Source organism: Anoplopoma fimbria, chromosome 23 (genome assembly GCF_027596085.1).
Source record: "Anoplopoma fimbria isolate UVic2021 breed Golden Eagle Sablefish chromosome 23, Afim_UVic_2022, whole genome shotgun sequence".
Lineage (NCBI taxonomy): Eukaryota > Metazoa > Chordata > Actinopteri > Perciformes > Anoplopomatidae > Anoplopoma > Anoplopoma fimbria.
Genome location: NC_072471.1, coordinates 7,579,386 through 7,599,860, shown reverse-complemented (window position 1 = coordinate 7,599,860; position 20,475 = coordinate 7,579,386). Strand labels below are relative to the sequence as shown.

At 41.5% G+C, this 20,475-nt stretch overlaps 1 protein-coding gene across 2 annotated transcripts in view; it reads left to right on the top strand.

Moving 5' to 3' along the window:
• Positions 1–20,475, top strand: part of apaf1 (apoptotic peptidase activating factor 1) — a 45,573-nt gene that overhangs the window by 7,436 nt on the left and 17,662 nt on the right. The window contains exons 13-27 of one of the 2 annotated variants that reach the window (XM_054625006.1): positions 347–473; positions 654–779; positions 920–1,060; positions 1,569–1,694; positions 1,786–1,932; positions 2,721–2,849; positions 3,066–3,191; positions 4,627–4,746; positions 5,033–5,158; positions 8,430–8,546; positions 11,279–11,404; positions 13,268–13,399; positions 13,559–13,684; positions 15,483–15,608; positions 17,851–17,997. In XM_054625006.1, coding sequence (XP_054480981.1) covers positions 347–473; positions 654–779; positions 920–1,060; positions 1,569–1,694; positions 1,786–1,932; positions 2,721–2,849; positions 3,066–3,191; positions 4,627–4,746; positions 5,033–5,158; positions 8,430–8,546; positions 11,279–11,404; positions 13,268–13,399; positions 13,559–13,684; positions 15,483–15,608; positions 17,851–17,997 — 1,942 coding nt within the window. The remainder of the gene's footprint in view (positions 1–346; positions 474–653; positions 780–919; positions 1,061–1,568; positions 1,695–1,785; positions 1,933–2,720; positions 2,850–3,065; positions 3,192–4,626; positions 4,747–5,032; positions 5,159–8,429; positions 8,547–11,278; positions 11,405–13,267; positions 13,400–13,558; positions 13,685–15,482; positions 15,609–17,850; positions 17,998–20,475) is intronic. The other variant, XM_054625005.1, reaches the window with a different exon arrangement.

Sequence of the window (20,475 nt, the reverse complement as noted above, 5' to 3'; positions counted from 1 at the left end):
GAATGCAATAGATGTCATGTGTACAGAATGAACAGCATAACAGAAATACAACACATTCAATGTATATGACATAAATGATTCATATAATAAGACTACTTATAATAACAGCAGCAATTATTATAGTAGAATTATAGTTATGAAAATTCAAAGTGATATAGGGGGATAAATGCATTACATTTGTCTACTACTTGGATTCATCCAGTACAAAATTGTTCTAGAAAACAGACCAATAACCTGTATATAAGCTTTATATTATAAAGTTATAGAAATACATTTCAAGAAAAGTGATCATAGGCTGTGCATCCCAGGGTGGACTGATATTTGTGTTTGTGTTTTTTTTTAACAGGAATAAGAACAGTGTAGAGAGTCTGTCCCGTCTGGTGATCCACCCCCACCAGGGCTCCATCTATTCCGCCTGCTTCTCCCATGATGGAGCCAAGATCGCCTCCAGTGGAGCCAGCAAGACACTCAAGGTATCATAAGCATGCTGATAGATGTGTGTGATGTAAAATCACGAAGGGCAAATTATTTCCATGGAGACCAAATACTTGAAAACATGGAGGTTGATCTGCTAGATGATTTTATGTTCCTATTGGGTGAGACAATGCTTTTACTGAATAAACATATCGTTGTGTTACTGCCTTTACACTCAGGTGTTCAAAAGCACCTCAGGTGAGAAGCTCACAGAGATCCAGGCCCACGACGACGAGGTGCTCTGCTGTGCCTTCTCCCCTGACGACGGTCTCCTAGCAACCTGCTCCAGTGACAGGAAAGTCAAGGTAAGCAGATAACTGTCAAACTGTCCATTCACCCACTGTGACCGACTTGATTACAGCAACACACACAAGTAAAGAACACACAAAGTCCAGCATTTCTATCATTAAAAATCTTTGAAACTGTGTGTTTTTTTTTACTGCAGGTGTGGAACGTGGAGCGAGCCATGCTGCTCCGGGTCTTTGAGGAGGAGCACGAGGAGCAGGTCAACCACTGTCAGTTCACCAACACGACGCGACGCCTCCTGCTGGCCACCTGCTCCAACGACAAGTTCCTGAATGTCAAGGTAGGCAAGTGTGTTTGTTTTGCCCTGACTTGAAAGCTAATTAAATGTCTTATGTTTGCTTTTTATATTTACCTTCCCTTCTTTGAGTGCTATGCCTCCTTCCTTCTAAGTATTGCAGTACTAACAAAGTAAATTATTTGGTGGCCCTGAGAGCTCAATGCAATGCAACTGCAAAACGCATATAATTGAAGAAAAAAACAGAGGAACTTCTGTCAACAGAAGAAAATGCTGCAAAGTGAGAAAACACAACCAAACATGTTTCTGTATTCGTTTTTATTTTTGTGTTCTCTGTACTTCTGTATTTCTATATTTGGTTTCACTCTCAGGGCCATCGTAAAAGAAAACAGAGAGAAAATAGAGAGAAATACTACTGCACAAATGTTGTTATAACAGACTACAAAAAACGATTGCATTTCTTCCTCTACCTCTTTTGCTATCACTCTCTCTCTCTCTCTCTCGTCTGACTTTACCTCTCTCTACCTCACTGTATTTCTCTCTTTTTCTGCAGCTGTGGAACCTCAACAAACCCTCCTCCCAGAACACCATGTTTGGCCACTTTGAGCCGGTCAACCACTGCTGTTTCTCCCCTGATGACTCCTATGTGTCCACGTCCTCCAACGACGGCACCGTCAAGGTGACCGCCATGAAACCAGATACTTCTTAAAGCTGTCCGAAGTAACTAAGTATTTGGGCTAATAACTAAACACTTATCTGTGTGCATGCAGCTGTTCCAGGTGGCGTCTGCCAATGAGTGGAAGACAATCAATGTGAGAGACATGTTTGCAGAGAGCGATGAAGAGGTCCTCGTCAAGTGCAGCACCTGGACTGCTGACGGCAAACGCATCATTTGCGCAGCGAGGAACGCTGCTCTGGTGAGCATTTATTTTGAAAGGGTATATTCATATTTTAATAAGTGGAGCTGCAGGCCACTGTTTACTGATCGTGGAAAGTACCGAATGTTTGATAAAGGGTGTAAATGGTTTGGATGTGGATCCGTCTTGTCGTACGTGTCTCAGCTGTTCAACACCACAGGGTTCACTTCGTCCTCCCTGCCCATGATGTCATTTTAATGAAGGAGACAGGATAGAGAGGCTGTTTGTCACTTTGTCTTCCAGAGAGTCTGAACAGTGTGTCCTGGTTTATAAATGTGACCCCCCCCTCTCCTCCTGAGCTTTCCAAAATCAGTCAGTCTTGTCCTGCAATCAGTCTGTCTGTGTCCTCTACGTCTACGTTTATTTGTATTCTAGGAAGCAACACGGCAGAGACGTCTGCGTTTGTTCCTTTTATAATTAAGGAGAGTAAACATTTACACTTTAATGTTGCAAGTTTGCACAAGATAATACTTTTATTGGGCAGAAACTCAATACACTCACTCAATTTGTACAATACATATTTTGTTGATTTAAAGTAGATCTAACCTTTACTTTGGCATGCCCGATATTATCAGCTGACTTTGATATATTTCAATTAGAAATTGTTTTGCCATTACTTAGTTTTTCCACCAGGGAGAACTGACAGTAAGTTTCTGTAATGTTATATTGTGTATCAAAGTTTATTATTTTTAAAATTGTATAAAGCTTGCGTTAAGTGGAAAAGGAAGCCATATTGTGCTCAGACTGAGAACGGTCTGACTTGTTGTTTTCTTGTCGCTGTTTCTCAGGTGTTTGACGTGGAGACATCGGAAATGTTGTTGGAGATCAGAACGAATCGTCTGAGCACGGTGCAATACTGTCACGCCTGCCCTACCAGTAACCTGCTGGCAATTGCCTTCTCGAACTACGCTGTGGAGGTACAGGACATAATTACATACACACAATCATATCACATTAAATACTTGGTGTCCTTTTCATAGTGTTTACTTTTTAAATGCATTATCTCTTCTCTTTCTGACCATTTTTGTGCATTGCTGAACTCTTTACTGTACTTACTGTGCCGAGGGTGTCTTAGAATAATAATATACTTGTGAATAAGTATGCAGTGGTCAATATGTGTGGTTGTCTTCCAGCTGTGGGACTTGGAGGCCAATAAGAAGATGGCCGACTGCAGTGGTCACCTGAGTTGGGTGCAGCGTGTCCAGTTCTCTCCTGATGGCTCACAGCTGCTCTCCTGCTCCGACGACCAGACTGTCAGGGTAAGACCGACTCAGCGAGTGTGATGAGCTGTGTCTGCATTAACGTACCAGATTTTCTTGCACAGATATTGTCAGTATTGAAAGCCTGTGCTAACACTGTACATCACAAGTTGACGTATTGCTCTCGGTTCCCTCTTTGCCAGCTGCTAAGTTTCGTAGCTTTTAGTGCAAAAATCCTATCGAGCTTTATTTTTTGAGATTGAAATCATTGTATACAGACCATCCATCTGAGACAACAATGTAAAAAAAGGATAGGGAGCTACCGTGTGATGTGTCATGAAAGAAACTGAAAAACTTGAGTTGCTGCTTAAAACTTTTGTCTCAATTATTGATGTTATGTAAACATTGGTTGTTAACTGATTTGTCCTGACTCATCTCTCCCTTTTTAACAAAGCAGTATGTAAAACAGCCCGAGAACAAAACGTCATTATATGAACTCTCTATTTGCAATTTAGGATGGTTGTTATGGCCTTTTGATATACAGTACCAGTCAAAAGTTTAGACACACCTTCTCATTCAATGGTTTTTCTTTATTTTTATTTTTTTCTACATTGTAGATTAATGTTGAAGACATCCAAGCTATGAAGGAACACATATGGAATTATGTGGTAAACAAACAAATGCTCAACAAACCAGAATATGTTTTATATTTTAGATTCTTCAAAGAAGTTGAATGAGAAGGTGTGTCCAAACTTTTGACTGGTACTGTACTGTGTTACATCAAGGAAGTAAAATTGTGTTTTTATTCAGATAAATAATATTAGGATGCAAGTGAATGCTGACAATATACAGGCCATGTGAATCTAAATGACAAAATATAGCTGCAGTGGGATTCTGCACATACTACTTTGGATTCCCGATTTCACCCAAATTATCATTATTTTGGAGACAGCACTGTACAGTAGACTTCATGAATTACTTTGACCCAAGACACGCATTTCTGAATGAGTATACTGGCTGCTTAAATGTGACCACTGAGGCGACATCCATCCCAAACAGCAACTGATACCATCCAAGTACACAGAACCATTTATATGGACGAGGAGCAATGTCATTTGGGAGAGAATGTGGGTTAAATTGGTCCATTTCTGATCCATCAAGAAGAAAAAAGCCCCAGCGGACCTGATCAATGTTCATCCAGGGTGAATCAGGAGTTGCTTTTGAGGCGTCCATTACCAGCGTGTACTGAACAAGCATGTCTGAGACGGATACTGATCTGACTCATTTGTTGCCACAGACAGTTTGATCCCAGTTTGTCTCTACAGCTAAACAAGCAAAAGATTGATGAGCTACATCACTGACTACGTAAACAAATCTTATGCCAAGGTTTTTTCTCACCAAACATTAAATCCTCTGCTTGAATACAAGTAACAAAGAAGAAATCTAGGACATTCTGTCATACTCAATCCTGTTTCCTATCTTCGGTTTCTTGTAGTTATGGGAGACAAAGAAGGTGCACACCTCCTCAGCTGTCTGCCTGAAAAGAGACTCTGACGTTCTTTTCAATGATGAAGAAATCATTGTGTCAGCTGCAGACAACTGCAACAGACTGCAGGTGAGCTGGAGGGAAAATAAAGAGAGGGAATGAATGACTGAATAATAGGTGGTGGGCTAGATGAAACGGGAATGTTTTCTTTGAGTTCAAGTGTAGACAAGTATTTACTGTACAATATCAGGTTGTCATAGAAAAGTGTGTGTGTGTGTGTGTGTGTGTGTGTGTGTGTGTGTGTGTGTGTGTGTGTGTGTGTGTGTGTGTGTGTGTGTGTGTGTGTGTGTGTGTGTGTGTGTGTGTGTGTGTGTGTGTGTGTGTGTGTGTGTGTGTGTGTGTGTGTGTGTGTAAGGTGCGTGATGGCAGGACGGGCTCGGTGCTGTTCCAGTCGGAGGAGAAGTCGTCCAGGATCCGGTGTACGTGTTTGTGCAGACAGCCCTCTGCTGTGGCCCTGGGCCAGGACGATGGCACCGTACAGGTAGAAAACACATTCACTCCTATGGTACATACTGTATGTGTAATATGGCAGTAAAAATTACTTAATTACTTATCTTCAATTCATTCTAATGCTGATGCTGAAATGACAACTTGATTCATCAACAGAAACCTGACCAACGACAATATTTATCAAGCAAATATGCTCAATATTGATTGGTTCTACATTCTAAATTATAAATATTTTCTGTAATTTTTAAATAAATGCAAATTGAATATGTTTTTGGACAGTTGGTGAGAAAAAAAAAAGGATTTTTAAACTTCACATTGTAGTTTGAAACTATGACATTTTAATTTATGTGCACTTTAAACGTTGTTATCTATTAAATTATATCTACCGGTATGTTAAAAATTAAATTTGCTATCACATAAGACCAGAAAAAAGCAAATCCTCACCCGATTAAGAATCGTTTATCAGATAAATTTTCTGTAGATCAACTAATCAATCGCTCAACTAGTCATCTAAGGTCTAATTAGGTGACATTTTTAGACTATTAAATATTTCTTAGTTTTAGTGTGTGATGTGAAGATTGATACCACCTTTTTGACAATTTGCTCCAACCTACCAGCACTTCTTAAAGGAGCCTTTATAACCTTTATATCATCAGTGTTTAATTCCCTGAAACTAAGAATCATTGTGTTATTTTAAGCTTTTAATGAGCTGTTTTATATCTACGCACAGAGCAGGGCCATGTTGCGATGCTGTGTTTCTACAGTAGCCCAGAACGGACAAACCAAAGACTGGCTATAGAGTTGGCCTTTTTGAGTTTTCACCTTAGTCCTCTGACACGCTTGGAAAGGGAGGAGTGAGTGGAGAAGTATCAATTTGCAACCTCACCGCCATTCCATGTGGCTGTTGGAGGTGTTTTTCAGACCACGTTGAGTCATGAGATCTGACATTAGCACCATCACCCTCTTTATCTGCCCTGTCAGCTGTGCGTCAAGTCAACTCAGAGCACCTCTTTCATCTCCCTCTTCCTCCACTCCTCGCTGCTCTGCCTTCCCTTTTTTTTTTTTTTTTTTTTTTTTTTTTTTTTTTTTTTTTTAACATCTGATTGGCATTCTCAACACTCCTTCCTTTCATATTTTACCATCTCTGTCACACACCTTTTCTATTCCCTCTTTTGTTTTGTTTATCTCTCTTCCCCCCTTTGTTCTGCCCGTCCCACCTGCTCTCCTCGCTCCAGCGCTCTTTGTCGCGGTGATAAATTGTTGTTTGCAGGCAGAGAATGAGGTCCTAGTCTGCACTGTGGCAGGTGTGCGTTTCTCGTCTATGATTGCATGTTTTTGTCGCATTTTATTGCACACATTGTAACTGTAGCGGACATCCCTGGAAAGTTCCCATGCTGTATATTAAAACTCACACACATATATATCCACACAGTCCCCTGAATTATGCGTGCTGTGGCCAGGGCAGCATCCTACAGCAGAGAGCAACTGTAATTAATGAAAAAGGTCCTGCAGTCATAATGAATACAGGGGTTAATCATTTTAATTACAGCTGTCCTCCTGGCCCCAGAGGTATCAGAGGCAAGGATTAGCAGACACGAGGACTTCAAGAAGAACAAATGATTAGTAATCTGAGTTCGTCAAACTAAGAGGGAATGAAAAGAGTAATGCAGAAAAAATACACACAAATCGATTAAAGATTTATTTCTGTGTCAAACAATTTATCTTGCCGCAGAAGTTGTGGCTGTGCATCACTCTGATTTGAAGTCACTTCTGGTGCTAAAGCCACAATTTTTACTAGTAGTGTTGTAATGCCAACACATAGCTGGCTGCTTATGTTCAGTTTTCAATTCAATTCAGTTTATTTTGTATAGCCCCGAATCACAAATTACAAATTTGCCTCAGAGGGCTTTACAATCTGTGCACATGCGACATCCTCTGTCCTTCCCTCACATCGGCACAGGAACAACTCCCCTAAAAAACCCCTTTAACAGGGAGAAAAAAGGAAGAAACCTCTGGGAGAACGACAGAGGAGGGATCCTTCTCCCAGGATGGACAGAATGCAATAGATGTCATGTGTACAGAATGAACAGCATAACAGAGATACAACACATTCAATGTATATGACATAAATGATTCATATAATAAGACTACTTATAATAACAGCAGCAATTATTACAGTAGAATTATAGTTATGTTCATCGCATACCAAAGTGCTGCGTTTCATGCTCTGACAAATTAGCCGATCGCGCCTCAGTACTTTTTTTGGTTATGACTGAAATGCACCAAGTATTTTATTTATTATTTTCTGGGGCTCATTTTTTGAACTTCTTTCTTTACTTATTTAAAAAAAGATTTGTATAAAACTTGTTAATATTTCATATCTTAGTAAGGGATTACTAGTTTTCTAGTATCTGTCCTGAAAACTTGACAGCACTGGTATTGAAACATTTGACACAATACTGACGGACTTGACTGAAGTGAACAGAGCTCTGAGGTCAAACAGTGTCCTTCAACAAAAACAGTTATTATATCTTAAGATTCTTCTGACAATTTAACTGTATTAATTCTGACCATGTGCAGTTTGTCATTATATTTGTAAAGACATATATTTGTCAGTGAGTCACCTTGGTTCATTGAAAGGGATCTTGTTACCCAGTCAGTGTCATTAGCCGGTGCTTCCCCATTAAAGCACTGCAATTCATCAAAAGTTTGATCACTATAATTTAACGGTAGTGGTTCCTGTAATCACTGCCAGTTTGTGCTCTCCGGCACCATATTAGTATCTTAATTTATTATATGAAAATCATCCAAAAATCGAATATTCGTCAAAATTAAACCAACATTGTTTTGTTTAATTTTATACTCCAATGCAATGAATGAAGAACTAATTGTGCAATCAATCAAATTATTTTTTATCCCTTGTTCAAACATTCCTTTATATTATATTGTGTTTATTATACTTTATCAGTTACCTCCAACAGTTTTAGATACAAATTAATTCCTTTTTGACCGTCGTGGCGTCCACACAGATTTTTCTGTTGTAGTCCCCCTGAGCAAACACCAGAGGGAGCCCCCGTGTTAGATAGAGGTATTCCTGCTGCCTTTCACCACTGCAGTGGTAACTTCATTAAAAAAGTAACAAGTCATAATTCATCAACATCAGTGTCAGTCTGACATACTAGCTTTGTTATGCTAATGTGAGGAATATCATGTAAGATGTGCAGGCGAGGACAGAAAGTTACTGTGTGATTCTTTATGATTGGGAAAAGTGCGTGTGTGTGTTTGTGTGTGTTCTGTGACAGGCAGCAGGGCTCACAGCTAGTCAGATACTGAGGAAAATTGGCTGCAGGATCCGACGACTGTTGACCTCCTTCAGGGGGTTGATGCTGGCCGTAGGGCTGCACACAGGCAGCGTGGAGGTATGGTAGGGAAAGAGTAGTATCTGTTTGTGTGTGTGTGTGTTTCAGACCCTTCAGGAATCACCCAAAATAACACACATATATGTATAGTGAGTACAAAGTATACGTGTGTATTTCATTTTTTCAAAACGCTCCTGATGATCTTACTGTTCTTACTGCCTCGTCATGCAGGTACAACCTCAACTCGGACCATCTCATTCTTCACCACTTTTATCATATTTCCTTAATTTCTTATTTCTATGTCTAATTTCTGAACTGTTCCGTAACTTTTTTGCTCCCTTGGTAGAAGTATTTAAAACAACTGTTCCCCATCTTTCCTCTTTACAATAGCCTGCTTTTTATATTTGTTTTTACCAAACACCCTTTAGGCATTTTTGCTGACTGCCCCATCCCATAAATCCTCGCGCCGTATGTGTAAAGCTCGCCCAAACTGTTCCCTCTCAGGCTTTGAAACTTGCATCTCAGTCCGTGGAGCTTGACAAACATGGTTGGCGTGCCCCGAGGCTTGTTCTGCTCAGACATTTTAACCCTCTCCTCTGGGATGTAAATATTTTAGAGTCTGGTAAAATCCCGAGCACTATGGGTCTCTCTCTTATACCTCCTAAACTACAGGTGCATTTTCACATGGGAATTTCGTGCTTTATTCCCTGTTTTTAAATCAATTTGAACGATTTTTTTTTGTTTGACTTTAAGTAGTTTATTATTGTCGCGTCTACAAAGTTGCAGACTTAGCTGAATTTGAGTATTTTTTACATCACTAGAAAAATCTATTTTGAGGTTAATTAGAAAAATGGAAGTCTTTGATGGAAGTGCTGCCAAAGATTTTTATAATTGCAGTTGTAATCTATACCCAAGTTTCACCTCATAATACCTTAATTAGCCTTCTTTGTTATTGATAATTAGAAAACATTCATTGTAGTCGTATTAAAACTTCTGTTATTCAACTAATCCGGATGCTACCAGAAAAACACAAACAGATAAACATTATCCATGGATAGTTTTTAAAACAATTCTCCTCGAAGGAATGTCTGATATTTGTCCTGACATAATATTTAGTAGTATATAAAAAAATAAGACCAAAGATTCTCCAGCCATGCTACTGACTTTGTGTTGTACTGAGGAACAGCGTTGTTTTGAGCTAACGCTAACATGCTCACAATGACGATGTTAACATGACAATTATCAAACGAGTTATGATAATATGATTGTAACACTAATAATATTTCCCATCACGCTGCATGGGGTCAAGTTCTGATTGGTGCTAGATGAAAAGTTAAGGTATCACTAAAGTTATGATAATTCATCCTTTGGGTAACATGAATGTCCAAAAGCAAATTTCATGACAACCCATCCAACAGGTGTGGAGATATTTCAGTGTGGACCACCAGGTGAGATTTCAGCCGGTGCCCCTTGAATCGCAGCCAATTCCACCAACAATCATCGTGTTGAAAACTCACACATAAATCAGAAGGCATAGCTTTATTTCTTTGAATTTTTTGGGGGGGATAATTAAGCTATAAAGATCACATTTAAAAGAAAACTAGTTTTCCTCAAAATGATGTTAGTGGTTATTCCTCAAACATGGGTGCTGAGGGCAATAGGCCACATTGTTATGTTGTGGGCTTTTTCTAATATTTTCTAAATAGTATGTGTAATAAAAGTAGGAGTTGTACATTTTAAACACATTTTCTCCCCTCATTTGGCCCGCTTAGCTTTTGCATATACCGCCTAAGCCTAGGGCCGGCACTGAACTGAGCTGTGCCTAGAGCCACGGCGCTAGCACGACTGAGCTATTTATTTATTTTGCTACAGACCTCCCTGAAACCGCATTAAGGACTTATTGGATCCTCTTGGTTGTAGTGTTAGCAACCATCCCGTTGACCTTTTAGAGGGCATTTGCAAAATCTCCCTCAAAACCAGCTTTGAGGGCCGTCAGACCCCCGACAGCCCTGTGCGGTCTTGACCGGACTGAATGGTCTCGCTCTACTTTCTTTTTGATCTGCTTATCACCATCAAGCCAGCAGCAGCACTTCAACTCTCCCCCTCAACATGGGACTTTATGTCAGGATTTTTCCAGAAACTTTCTGGGGATCTTTTCCTCTCTTGAGTATATCTTGGTGGACATAACTATCATTTGAGGCTTGCATAGATATTCTAGACACAGAGTGGGAATTCTTGGTACTGTAGAGCTTTCAGTGACCTGCATTCACATTTTTCTGTACACCCATGCCAATTTAGTAGTAGTAGCAAAAATATTGCTGTGGCTGTATGGTTGTCAATATCTTTCTGTTTGACCGTTGATCTTTGATTCTAAAATATCTCGACAATATTGGAGGGATTAATATGTAGTGTTGTAGTTAGTTGTTGTCTTCAGAAGATGAGACCCACTGATGGCCCGTTGACTTCTCCTCTAGTACCAACAGAACATTTCCATTTTTGGTGTTTAGTGAAATATCTTGAAAACTATTTGATGGATTGCCTTTAAAAAATTGGCACAAAAACATTCATGTTTCCCTCAGGATGAATTAGAATAACTTTGGTGTACCTCTTACTTTTTCATCCAGCACCATCATCTTTTTCAAAATTTCAGTTCGTCCAATACTACAAGCATTAGCGTTAGCACCACTGTGCCTATTAAAGCCTCACAGAGCCTCTAGCATGGCCGAGAGCTCTCTGTCTCGTTGCTGAATATTTAGATACGTGTGGTGCTAAAGTTCGCTTCTTCCTTCCAGGTGTTGGAGGTGCCCTCCGGGAAGCTCCTAGCCACTCTGCAGGGACACACCAAGACAGTGCTGCACTGCCGGTTCAGCCAGAACGGCCAAACACTGATCACGTCCTCCGAGGACACCACCATAAGGGTAAAGGCTAAACTCCCCTCCTCTCTTTCTGCTCTTTGTTTATCTCTTGGTTTTCCTGTTCGCTCCCGTTCATCATCCTCTCCCTCATCCTCGCCATCTTTTCCAGCCTAATTCATGGCATGATCTTTCACTTCCTGCCATAACCTGCTTTCATTTTTCTTCCCGGCTATTGATTATTTTCTCCCCCCCCCCATCCATCCCCATTCCTCACCTTGAGTAAAACCGCCTACTCTGCTGAATCACTCACCCCCAGTGTTTCAGGCCTCCTTGGTGCTTCCACTTTCCCCCCGACCTGTTACACTCTACCACCTTCTCTGTCTGACTCTTCACCTCTCCATTCCTCATCCCCCTCTTTTGTCTCCTTTCCATCCTCTTTCCCCTCTCTTTGCCTTCGGCTATGCCGCTCTCGATAGCTCTTTATCTCCGTCCGTCTCTCGTGTTGACCGTGTGCAGCTATCTGTGTTTGCGTGGCGGTATGTGTGTGTATTTCGGACCGTTATGGTCTGTCAACCCCCGACGTTCATGCTCTGTTGCTCATTTCCCCCCCTTTCCTCTCATCTCCTCCTCCTCCTCCTCCTCCTCTTCCTCCTTCATCTTTCCTTTTTTGCTGACAGACCGACCACTGCAGCACTTCCATCCCTCTCCTCTCCGACAACGCAGCACCTTGTTCCGTATTCATGCGGCTGCTGCCTGTGCCATCGCTATTCTCGCGCCGTCCGCCGCTTATTCAGAAGCTATTCAAATTCATGCTGTTTGACATGTGCTCGCTCAGAAATGGAAGTGTGTATTTAGATGTTAATGCAGACGCACGGTGAATGTAAAGAGGTGTAATGACATTGATGTTAGCCGGTGATGGATTCTAACCTTTGGGCCAATGACAGCTTCTATTCAGAGGGAGAAAAGGTGCAACATTGCACACAAGGGCATGATTGATAGGATGATTGGGATGATTCTGTCTCTCCTGTCCTCATCTTTGAGCTCAGCTGAAGCCTTGTTTTCAGCTCATTTACCTACCTGTCATAAAACAAGCAGACAGATGTGCAGGGTTCCAACTCCACAGATGCTTTCAAGAGCCCACCTAAGCAGAGATTTGATCAGCATGACAGAAAATCAAAAAATTGACACAAAGAACAGAACAAAATACTCTGATCTACTGTACATACATTTCGGTGCTCTAAAAGTTAGTGAAAAAAGTAATTCCTGTACATGTTAGAACAGATCATGAGGCCACATTGCTAATTAGTGGCAAATTACCGGCCTCTTATCGGAAAGCAATTCCTTTTTTCTTCACTTTTCTTCACTTTCAAGGACAAGAAATATTTTTGACACTGTTTTTATGTCCTTTCATTTAATTGGATACTCATGAGTAATAATGGTAAATTCGTTTTTCCTAAACTGGATTTTTTTCTTAGAATTCTGACTTCCCCTGTAAAGATTTTAGAAACAGATATGACAGGGGTTGAAAAATACTAGAATTTTCCCTCAACAAAAAACTAATGAATCCTAAAAATAACCATAATAGACCGATCTTTAGACCATCCCTGACTAAATAATAATTTATGTTTTTGAAAGTACAGAAAAGTCTGACTCTCCCAGGTTCAATGTCCTAAGGTTTAAGCCGCTAAAACCTTACATACAGGCATTTCTGAGGCCAGAGGAGTTTGAGGCTTCTGTTAGGATGCTTAATATTGTGGGCAATTAACCCCAATAAGTCTGCCGAATGACACACTCACAGACCGCCGCACAAGCACATGCGGGGATCGCTCATTGGGACTTATCAAAGGGTGGAAATTTGAAATGGGCTGCAATAAAACGGATAAGTGGCTAAAGGATTCTTATTTATTTCTCTGTCGCCCCCTGTAGGTGTGGAGGTGGCAGTCTAACGAGTGTAAAGTACTGCAGGGTCACAAGGAACAGGTCAGATGCTTCTCTCTGCTCTCCACCTCGCCTGCTGACACAAGACTACTGTCCTGGTCCTTCGATGGCACTGTCAAGGTGAAGCACTCACACACACACACACACACACACACACACACACACACACACACACACACACACACACACACACACACACACACACACAGACTCAAAATACAGTTAACATGAAATCAAACCATGAAAAAGAACCTCTTGCTTTCTCTTTCCCACTGTTAGATGTGGGACATAGAGAGTGGCGAGAAGCTGCGGGACATCGAGGCTCACCGGGGAGCCATCCTATCCTGTCACGTCTCGCCGGACGGATGCCTTTTCGCCACCACCTCTGCTGACATGACTGCTAAGGTTCAACACTTACACACACACACACACACACACACACACACACTCATGGGATGAGACATATCTGTTTGCGCCGCCAGTAACAACGTGACCTATTACACATCAGCGTCTTCCCCCCCTCGAAACCCGCCGTCCGAGCTCATTACTTACAGCACACACTCACGGCGGCGGCGCTGCGGGTGATATCTGAGAGTACGTTTTATCCGGTAGGGAGGCGAGGGACCTTAGAGATTAGCGTGCAGCAGATGGCCTTGGGCCTGGTGAGCAAGCTGCAGGTCAGTCTGTCCTCCTACACCCGAGTCCAGTGATCATTTCAGTCTGACTGCAGCTCGTGGACTTGCTGACCCGCCAGCCTGGCAACGAAACCACGCTCCATGTGTGGATGTAGCTTTTTATCCAGGTTGCCGTTTACCAACACTGCTGCTCTTGACTTTGGCGTGACTTTGACAGCCTCAGTGGGCTGGAGATGTGTTTTTTAACCTCTCCCCTAGCAGCTCTAATATCATCTCTCTTCCTATTCATCATCCACAGAAAAAGGAACTCAACAGCACTGTACACGCTGAACTGTACTGAGACTGTACGCTCTTTGACTCTGGCTCACTCCCAACGTCATTCATTTTCTTTGGATCATGAAAACAGCTGTGGTTCGGCGTTAGAGTTATACTTCTCGGTCCAGTATTCAACCACGGATGACGACCTCTGTTCCTGAAAGTCCAGTATTAGAAACAATGCAAAGCCGCCTCCTGGCATTTGTTATAGCAGCTGATGTAGAGCCACCGCCACAGAGTTTCACACGGGAATTTGGATTTGGTCGACACTTACTGTAGAGAACAGCCTCTGGGTCGGCAGCCAACCTGGCTTCTGTCAATAGATGGTAGTGAGAGAGAATGTGTGTTTTATGGATTTGGCAAAGATGATAATTGAGGTGTGTGTGTGTGTGTGTGTGTGTTGTGTGTGTTGTGGGGCTGGTTAGCAGCCAATCACATAGTCCTCGCTCTCCAGACCGGGTAGAGGCTTTGGTAGCTCAAAACACACACAAACAAAAAAGTCCCCGGTCTCCATCTATCTAGAGGTCAAACCAAAAGGCTCAGCCATGAGTGTCTTTGTTGAGCGCCACAAAAAGATGCACAGTTCCCAGTTCGGCTCACTCCTTTTTCCTCTTTTTCTTTCTCTCTTTCTCTACTGACCTTCAGATGAATTGGACTGCGTGTGCAGACATAGTCAGCCGGCTGCCAAATGAAGTGTCTAATTATGAGCCGTGTTATTTTCTGTGCGGCACAGGATGTGATCGGGGGGGTAAAGTACGGAACACGGAGAGAAGGAGGGAGGGAGAGAATGGAGGAATAGAAAGGGAACAAGGGATGAGAGACAGAAAGTAAAGAAAAGGAATCCAAACAAAGTGAGAGAAACAAAACAGCAGAGTGAGAGAGAACTCATTAACAGTTTCATCATTCTAATGCAACCTTGAAGCAACATTAGCATTTCGCACGATTATTAACTCCTATTTATCTCCGTAAGACCTATTAACAGGTGATGATCAGAAATAAAATATTATTGTTATTATTACCTATTATTCTCGGGTATACACTGCTGTTTTGGTATTCATAATTACGCTCCAAGGGGAGTAAGTCACTCACTTCTAATTAACTTCTACTGCAATGTGAAAATGAGGTAAATGTTTCTGATACAGCAGATTTTTGCAGTCAGAATGTGTACATTTTTGTTTTGGAAAATATTGTTCACTATTTTTTAACGGATTTCTTCTTGTCAGTCTTCTTAATGCATTACTTTCTGCTCCTAGCTGTGGCACTGTGAGACCTGGCAGTGTGTCCACACACTGAGCGGCCACCAAGAGTGTGTCCGAAGCTGCCGATTCTCCTGGGACAACCGGCGCCTCGCAACGGGAGATGACAACGGAGAGATTCGGGTGCGTGTCCAAAACATACAGAGTAGTGTTCAAGGCAGAAAGAATAGGACTTTCTTAAAAGAAACAACAACTAGAATGTTTAGACTCATATAAAAATAAGCCACTTCTAAAATATCACTTATGACCCACTAGAAGTGTTTGACTCTGTCTGTATATGCAGAGACCCTGCCCTCTGTCTGTATATTCTTATTTTGCTGGGTTCAAGACGTTTATTGGGTGTCAACCTCTATAAAAAAATGTTTTTAAAAAGCCACGAGGTGCTAGATTGAAAGCATGCATCCAAGGGAAGCTACGAAAATGGTGAACACAGCTCAAAAAAACGCAAATATAGATAGACGAACACTGAGCAGACAAAGCTCGTTCCAAAATGAGATAGGTCTGGGGTGGGATTTTACCTGCTGGTAAGCTTTCTAACCCTGACCACGATCAGGGGGCGTGTATTTCTGGTGTTGTTGAGCCAAGGAGGTGGGGCCAACTTTGAATGTTGTGTTAATAAACCACAACCTACAAATCCTTCTCATTCTGCCTATAACCTTTCCATTTCTTACTGTCGGTTTCAGACCCATTAGGCTTGTACTGCTGTTGCATTGTTGGAAATCAACCTCAGCTCAGTGCTTTAATGCAAACAGGTGAAGTGGAGAAAATGGAAATGGGAAGCAGAACATTGAGTTATGGGGGAAATGAAGTAGTTAAGAGCAGAGTAGAGGCGTCTATGGAGGTAAATTGGAAGAAAGTACAGAGTCTGCAGATGAGAGGTGAGGACAGACTTCCCACTGAGCCTCCCGCCTCAAGACACTCACATCAGTGTGTCCACACACCAACTGACATGTTGCTGTGTTCCTAGTATGAAACCATCTAATTTGCAATGCAACATACAAAAAAACGCAATTATAGCAGTCAACATTAATTCCACAGATCACCCCATAATTACATTTCATCACTCATTTAGATAAAGTGCTTACTAACGCACCGTGATTGCTGCAGCGCACAGAGTCTGAGTGAAGATGAAAGGAAGGAGGCGGGGTTTCCTTCTCAGATGGGGGGAGAGAGGGAGCTGCAGGAGGTGCAGGTTGTGTGAGGAAGTTGGGATGAAGAGAGCAGGAAGAGGAGGAGATGTCTGACAGTGGGAGGTGAAGGAGAGGACTCGGGCTGCCAAATTGGCTCCCCGAGGCTTCTGAATCCGCAGCGCTTGTACACACACACACACACACACACACACACACACACACACACACACACACACACACACACACACACACACACACACACACACACACAACGTAAATGAAAAGTTTAATTAAAGAGGGAGATTTGGATTTGGCGCCGGTCACCCTGCAGTCAACGAGGGGTTAATGCCCTCTGGTGGCCTCTGAGCTGAACCGCTCCATTATCCAGAAATGGACCAATCCATCAGATCCAATTACATAAACCACACTGAAATCTCAGCCCTGTTTCTATGGCAACAAATGTGAGTCATTCGGCACAAAGGCATGCCAAGTGTTAAATATAGCTGTACGTGTGATGTGTCATTGTCAAATGGACATGGCATGTGAACAGTTGCATAACAGCTGCAATCGACATGATGTGCCGCACATCCATGGTTTTTGTTATATTCAAGGTGCGTTATGGGTCATTTTTCGTTTCGATTCACAGTGAATATCAGTGCAGATTCTCTTCATTCTACATTTTATAGCGCATAAAGGATCATCTTGATCTTTAGAAAAAAACTATTATGACCTTCATACACAGATGGCCATTAGTCCTTATCATGTGACTTAAGCATGGGGGTTTTGGTCACATCTGATGCAAGAGAACATCCTTGAAAATTATCTACGGTTATGATCTCCCCTTTTTATACGACCACCTGCTATCACATTATCAAAATTACATACTTGTCATGTGATAATAATAATTAAACCATCCACAACATTTGGGCAACCTCCAGCTGCTGATACAGACCCCAATATGAGGCTGAAAGTAAGACGACCTTGTGAAAGGAATTTATTCATTTTTCTACCAGTACCATTTTTTGACAGCACAGGCAGCTAGATATGTAAAAGCCAACACAGTTCCCATCAACACATGCTAGCAAATATATGTAATAATCACTAATAATGTAGAACATGCGGTTTTCTAATCTGTACGTCGGGTCTTGAGTGTCTAAGTTTAGTCAGGTATCTTTATTGTTCATCTGTGACATTAACTTTCTTATTTGTGTATTATGTACCCCTGTCAATCATAGCTCTGGAGCGTCAAGGACGGCTCTTTGCTAAGGATTTGTTCCCGTGACGGTAAAGACGGCATGGACTCACTCCACGGAGGATGGGTGACCGACCTGCACTTCTCCTCGGACAACTCTCTTCTAGTCTCGACTGGCGGCTACATCAAGGTATGTTAACAAATACTATCAGACTCATATGGGTACTCAAAGTCTACGTTGGTTTCATGGACTCACAGGGAAGTAGAAGACAGTTTGGAAAGTAGAAATAAGTCGTTTCCAGAGTGCTATAATCACCTTTTTAAAATCTGTTATTTGGGAATTAATGCCTTCAATAGAGAATAGACAGTAGAGCAGAAAATGAGGGGCAAAAGAGAGATGGGGAATAATACCCCCAAAAAATCCTTCAGCCGGACTTGAAATGAGGATTTTGCAGTCTATGGTTTTATTATTTGAACTAAAGTTATTTTTTTTTTATTGACAAATTAAACACAGGCCCCTAGTCAGTTTGAAACCAGTGATGTTTTGGTTTCATGCATTGTTGATCCCTGTGCCACCAGAACTACTACAGAGAACTTTCACTATAATAGAGTACTGGTATATGCTAATAGTGGTTATGCAAATGTTAAGTGATTAAAAACTAAAAACAGTGCAAAAGGAATGATTACTGTGGGAAATGTAAAATACAAAAAAAAGATTAATATACATAAAGGCTAGCATAGCCAGTGAAAGACTGTCACGCAAAAGATCAAGTAGTGTAACGTTTTAACAATGACCTCTTGGTATAAGACTCTATTGTTTTCACTGCATCACAATTTAAGCATAGTGCATTATGCAACAGACTGGTAGTTGGCACCTAAATGCACTGTGAGCCTCTTCCTGCCTACGCTCAAACTTCAGTATGTACTGTACACATGAAGTCATCTCATCGAAGTTATGCAGCATAATTCTCTGCATGTATCTTTGTTTTTGAAACAATATATCATTGTGTGTGTGAGAGGTGAAGTTTAGTGAGATGTGTCTCGGTAATAAACAATACAGAAATGCCATCAACATGCACCATTGTTACAGTAAGCAGAGGAGGACTGCAGTGGTGCAGGTTTACTTAAAAACACTCAATACCTGAGGGAGTGATATCAATGCCTCTTTGATACGTGACCGGAATAGTGTGTGTGTGTGTGTGTGTGTGTGTGTGTGTGTGTGTGTGTGTGTGTGTGTGTGTGTGTGTGTGTGTGTGTGTGTGTGTGTGTGTGTGTGTGTGTGTGTGTGTGTGTGTGTGTCTCTTTTCTTACTCCCTTCACTTTTACAGGAGACGGGTTCACAGAGCGGACAGTCTCAGCTGTGCTCTGATTGGCTATTTGCTGGGCAATGATGTAATTCTCAAGGGAGAGTGGTTCTGATCGATGAGGCTTTATATCTCAGATTACTTCTGATACTGTGTGTGGGGTCGTGTTTGTGTGCGCGTGAACATGTGCATGCGCGCCTTTTGTTTTTACCTGCTTGTGTGGGCCGACAGATATGTTCCTGTTGAAGGCAGTAGTTTCCGCCGTTATTGCTTTTTTAGAGACAAATGGCCGAAAACACATCGTAACCTCGTCACAAATCCTGGATATCAGCTCGTACTTAATGAGAGCATAATGTATTTCTTTTAATTATTGCTAGAAATAGTGTTCAGATCAGATTTTCAGAAAACCCGTATTTTTTCTTAAGGTTCTCATAGCCAATGCAGTTCAAAGGTCAAAGGGAAAAGTTCTCAGTACGCTATTAAAAAGAAAGATGAGGTGCTAGAAAAGAACACCAGACACCGAAGCGTGACATCATATGTGAGAAAAGAGACTTAAAGGTTTGAATTTAGTGCCTTTAGAACAGGAAAGAGCATAAGGTCACACTAGAATCAATGTGAAATACACGAGGAACTGAGGATGTTGGATCACAGGGGCCACGTTTAGCTGGATTCCAGGTTGTCAACTATTATGGCTGTCCAAAAATGTTCTAATAATTCATGTCCATCATTATTTATATGCATTATATCTTGATATAAATTAAGTCAATATTTCTGCTGAGTTCAAAGATTCCCTGAAGCTTAAAGCAATAGTTCTGTATTTTGAGAAGTATGCTTATTTACTTTTGCCCGGAGTAAGATGGGAACCTTGAGATCACTCTATTTGGCGATTAGCTTAACTTAGCTTAGCATTAAGACTGGAATCAGTGTGGTAGAGGCAGGTCTGTCTCTGTCCAACTTAAGTCAGTAAAATTAACACATTTGGGGTGCTTTTTTTTTTTACCTTTTTTGAAACTGTGACCAAACTGGAAACCGTAAACATAACATTTCAATTTCATTTTTTATTTCATATATTTAAATAAACAGACATGGCTGCTCTGCTAGATGCATCAATTCAGCGCTCATCAGCTTGGTGTTCCGTTACATCACTATGACAGTCATAATTATTTGGGGATTTTGAATCACTCCATTACTCTATTTCCCTCTATTTTATTCTGCTCTCGCTCTCTCTCTCTCTCTCTCTCTCTCTCTCTCGTCTTCAGCGAGGCGTGTTGACTTGATGGATCAGCATGTGGATGTGAGGAGCAGTGATGGATTATTATGGCTGTCTTAAAGGGTGAACCCCCCCGAGTCGTGAGCTTTGATTG